Raw genomic sequence first — 4,941 nt, 5'->3', positions numbered from 1 at the left:
GCTGTCCCTCAGCTCTTCAGCTCAAGGCTAGCACTCTACCACTTGAGCCACAGCGCCACTTCCGGCTTTTTTTTTCCTTTTTGTTTATGTGGTGCTGAGGAATCGAACCCAGGGCCTCATGCATGCAAGGCAAGCACTCTACCACTGAGCCATCTTCCCAGCCCCCTGAATCTTCTTTTTTAAAGTCTAATAATTTGAGTAATTTTTGCTCTGCCAACTCAAAAAATCTTTTATTTAAGGCTAGGGATGTAGCTTAGTAGTACATTATCTGAGGCCCTGAATTACATCCTCTAAACACCACAAACACACACATATAAATAAATAAATTCTGTCTTTCTGTCCCCTCTTCTCTTTCTTCCTCTCTTCTTCCCTCCTTCCCCAGTTCCTTAGCAAATCTACCTACTCAGGGTACACTGTACATGTCCTGCAGCATTTGGTTTCAGGTGGAGTAACAACCATCTGCTGCCAGCAGAGGGCTCTCACATGCTGCAGGTGCCTGGTAGAGGGGCGTGGGGGGGGTGAGGGAGGAGAAGGGAGGGGGGCAAAGCAGAAGTACAAAGGTCTAGCAACCTGCCCTGCAGGACCCATCACCACCAGCAGTGCACTGCCCAGGCCAGTCCTCCGTGAACCTGGTAACTGAGTTCTTGTTTAGAGGACAACAAGCATATACACCATAGACCTAGGGCCTGAGTACTAAACACTCTCCAGACTCCCCAGTCATCTCAGAGACAAACCTGAGATCACAGAGGAGCAGTCAGACCCTGTCCATCCCAGACTGTGGTGCCTCAGTTCTCTCCCCATGTGGCCACCTGTGCGGGTGTGAGCAGAGGATGTCCAGGGTGGGCCAGGGCTGTCCCTACCTGCTTGGCTGACAGAACACTGCTGCTGATGAGCGCCCACACGCAGGACACAGTGGCTGTGCGGATGGCTGCAGCAGTCCTCCCTGCCTGCCACTGCAGATTGGGGACCAAGATATCCTTCAGCACCGTCTCGAGGTGGCCGTGGAACTGCCTGGAGCCAGGGCAGGGGGCAGGTGAGAAGAGTGGACAGACTTTTGCACAGGAAATGGGCTGGAAGAAGACTGGAGCAGGCTCCCCAGGAGGAGACATTTGCATAGCTTTCACTATCCGTCAGAACCTTTCATCTGCACTATGAATGCCAGGGGGCTGGGCAGGGCATAGTGGTTTGGCCTGTAATCCAAGCTACTTGGGATGCCAACATTAAGGAGGATTGTAGTTTGAGAGCAAATTGAGTAAAAGGCTAACAAGATCCCATACTAACAAAATTTAGATGGAATGGCTTCACACCTGTAATTACAGGTGCACAGGAGACATAGATAGGGGAACTATGTATGGTCCAAGGTCCGCCTAGGCAAAAATGTGAAACAAGCTGAAAAGCACTAGGGGCATAGCTTAAGTGGCAGAGCACTTGTCTAGAAAGTGTGAGGCTCTGGGTTCAAACCTCAGTGCTACAAGAGATTCTTCTAAGACAAGACTCTTCCTATACAGAAGTGCTCAACAAGGCTGTCCTCTCCACCTCCAGACTTCCGTGCTCAATCACTGCTGGGGGCAAAGGGGTGGGGGACGCGGGCAGAAAAGCTGCCAGCCAGCACTGGCCCTTGCCCTACAGGGTCAATTAGGTACCTTATGATTCTACTAAATGTTATTTTCTAAAACCCTTCCTCCTATAATTATTTTTCTCAGATCACTGACTAGAAAGCTTACTTCTAAACCTAAGTCCTTCAACAGAAGTCTTTCAGGGTGGACTTTGCAAAGCTGACTCCAACACCACAGTGGTATTTGTAAGGTCAGTTGTTGCAGGATTGGCTGAGCCTTAGAAGGTGGTCGCCATGCATCAGATACACACTGGGTGGTGGTGGTGGTGTATATAGTAGGTCATGTAACCACACTGCCCTGGGCAACATCTTCTCAGTGGAATGGCTGCCTCAGGGCACTGCCAACACTGGACTTAATACTTCCTCATGGTGCCTCCTAAGTCCTAAGGGTCCCCTACAGGAGGAGCAGGAAACAGTGTGGAGGCCAGCTGGAGGCTGCAGTCAAAAGGAAAAGCCTCAGCTGGACGTGGTGGCTCAGGCATAGAATCCTAGCTACTCAGGAGGCTGAGATGTGAGGATCATGTTTTAAAGCCAGCCTGAGCAGAAAAGCCTGAAACTCTTATCTCCAATTTGTAAGGTCCGCTCCTGGATGGCTAGCAGACTCCACCCTCTTCGCAGCAAAGTCTCCACCCAGTACCTGTGTTACCTAGGCAACTGGGACACCTGGAAGAGGTCACATCTGCATCCGCTGAGGTCACATCTGAATTTGATGTGGCCACACCTTTCTCCGCCCATACCCTAGAAAAGGCCTAGCCCAGGCCCAGAGGCCCTCCCTCGCTGCTCTTTTCTAGCTCTCCCTGCTCTATTCTAGCTCTCTCTGCTGCCTGTCTCTCTCACTGCTCTATTCTAGCTCTCTCTGCTACCTCTCTCTCTGCTCTTTTCTAGCTCTCTCTGTTCTTCTCTGCTTTTTTCTAGCTCTCTCTGATCTTTTCTAGCTCTTTCTTCTCTTTCCCAGCTCTCTCTCATTCCCAGGCCTTTCCCAGCCACGTGGAGTGCCAACCTTGCCTGGTCCCAGCAGGTCTACTGAATAAACCTACCCCTTACTTGAATACCACGTGAGTGCTGCTGTTCTTACTCGGCTACTGCTTTTTAAAAACCTAACACAATTAACCACCAAAAGGCAGAAGTGAAGCTATGGCTCAAAGTGGGAGAGTGCGAGGTTTGATCATTAAAGCTATAGATAGGGCCCAGCCCTGAGTTCAAGCCCCAATATTGACACACACACATGCACAGGTGCGCACACATGCACACAAATGAAAGTCTGAACAACTGAGTTAACTCCTGAAGAAACATTACAGTTGTTCATCACATGTGCTTCCACAGATTTGCTCCTGGAAAAAGAAGTAGGAGCAGTGGGTCCTGAGAACTGACAGCCAAACCACCTAAGTTCTCAAGCAGGAGACCCAGGTCTGCAGGCCCTGCCTCGCACTGGTGTGTTCAGGCAGGCTAGGACTCAGTGCCAGGATAGTGTGCAGACTGTAACAAAGAAAAACAGTGGCCTAAGGGCCAGGTACATCCTTCAAGGAGCTCTGGATTCTTCTGCAGACTCTAAACCCAGCCACAGCTCACAGACCACTCCAAGAGACCACAGGGCTCTGATTGTTCCCCCTTCCAGAGGCGGCTCCTTTTCCGTGCTCTCTGTCCTTCTTTCCTTTCAAAGACCTAACAATAGAGGTCCTGAGTATGTTAATGCTGCTACAAGTTCCTTTAGCTTCCAGAAGCCTGCCTAGCTTTCACCATCAATGCAATTCACTCAGTTCATTGTCAGGTCTGAAAAGCCAAAAGGCTTTTAAAACTGAGAACATGCAGTAGATAAGCCATTAATAGTTAATGTGCCCTAAAACTCTTTTGCCTGGTGGAATTTTAATGACCCTACTAAAGCAGCTTTGATTTACGGTTTGGAGTCTCCCTGAGATGTGCCCACCTTCCCGATCTTGCTATTACCCAGAAGAGGGGTGGAGTGGGGAGGAAGGTCCTGTCTAGACATGAAGGACAATGGGGTCTGCCTGTGGTGTGGGAGGTGTGGGGGTCTGACAGTGTAGGGACGTAGAGTGTTTCCCACATGGAAGGGGTAGAGTCTGTCTGGCAGTATGTGGGGGTGGGTGATGGCCAGCACTGCTATGCAGAACGTAGGATCTAGCTCAGTACCAGCCCCAAGGACCCACTTACCCCTGGGAGTTGATGGTGTCATCTGGCCTCAGCAGCACCGTGGACAAGACTGAGAAGAGTTTAAGGCGCATGTGTGGGTCTGCAGTGGGCTGAAGGCAGGTCCTGAGGGTGGGGATCACATGCTGTAGGTTTTCTCCTATGGCTGGGCCTGAAAATGAAGGGTCAGGTTTGCAGAGGGACCACCATACCCAGAATTCCCTGGGCAGGAAAAGGACCCAGGAGCATGCGTTTGGGAAGGGGCACTGAGGTGGGCCTGTCTTGTCAGGCTGGCCTCCTGATCCCTGAAGTCATTATCAAAAGGACAGAACAAAAAAATTGAATCCCTAGACTCTCTCCTTTTACTCAATAACTTTCTATTTCTCTTCTACTTCTCCAGATTCTTCTAAACTTTTTAAAATTAGAATTAGCTAGGAAGGGGTTTCATTTTGACATGCCCACACATGTATATAGTGTACCTTGATCAGAACTTTTTAGACATAGTGTTGCTCTGCTGCAGTCCAGGCAGGCCTAGAAGTTTCAATCCCTTCCTGTCTCTGCCTCCCCAGTGCTGGGATTACAGGCGTGCACCACACCATACCCAGCTACATTTCCAAATTAAAAAAAAAAAAAAAACAAGTCAAGCAGTATTTTAAAGATCAACCAAAATGAATCATTCAAAACATGTACATTGAAAGCCTGGAAGTGAGGCTCAAGTGATAGGGAGTCAACCTAGCAACTTCAGGGTTCTGAGTTCAAACCCTAGTATACCAGCCCCGCAACTAAAAAAAACCAAACAACTTTAGCAGTTGCTACTGGCTCATGCCTATAATCCTAGCTACTCAAGAGGCAGACTACAGCTTGAAGCCAGTCTGGGGAGAAAAGTCTGAGACTCCATCTCCAAAATAAGGATCAAAAAGCAGGGCTGGTGATGTGGCTCAAATAGTAAGAATGCCAACAAGCCAAGTGAGAGGTTCTGAGCTGAAACTCAGGTACTGACAACAATGTACATTGTTGTCCAGCATTTGCTTTTTTTTTTGGGGGGGGGGTCCGGTCATGGGGCCTGAACTCTAGGCCTGGGCACTGTCTCTCAGCTCTTCAGCTCAAGGCTAGCGCTGTACCACTTGAGCCTCAGCACCACTTCCGGCTTTTTTCTTTTTGCTTATGTGGTGCTGAGGAAT

General features: G+C 49.4%; 1 protein-coding gene across 1 annotated transcript in view; it reads right to left on the bottom strand.

Moving 5' to 3' along the window:
* The window catches only part of Dnaaf5 (dynein, axonemal, assembly factor 5), a 36,326-nt gene that overhangs the window by 2,703 nt on the left and 28,682 nt on the right, over positions 1-4,941 (bottom strand). The window contains exons 10-11 of the mRNA XM_013023372.1: positions 3,785-3,932; positions 861-1,011 (exon numbers count right to left, since the gene is read on the bottom strand). Coding sequence (XP_012878826.1) covers positions 861-1,011; positions 3,785-3,932 — 299 coding nt within the window. The remainder of the gene's footprint in view (positions 1-860; positions 1,012-3,784; positions 3,933-4,941) is intronic.

This window comes from Dipodomys ordii, unplaced genomic scaffold, assembly GCF_000151885.1.
Source record: "Dipodomys ordii isolate 6190 unplaced genomic scaffold, Dord_2.0 Scaffold68, whole genome shotgun sequence".
NCBI classification, from domain to species: domain Eukaryota; kingdom Metazoa; phylum Chordata; class Mammalia; order Rodentia; family Heteromyidae; genus Dipodomys; species Dipodomys ordii.
This window is presented reverse-complemented; position numbering and strand designations above follow the sequence as displayed.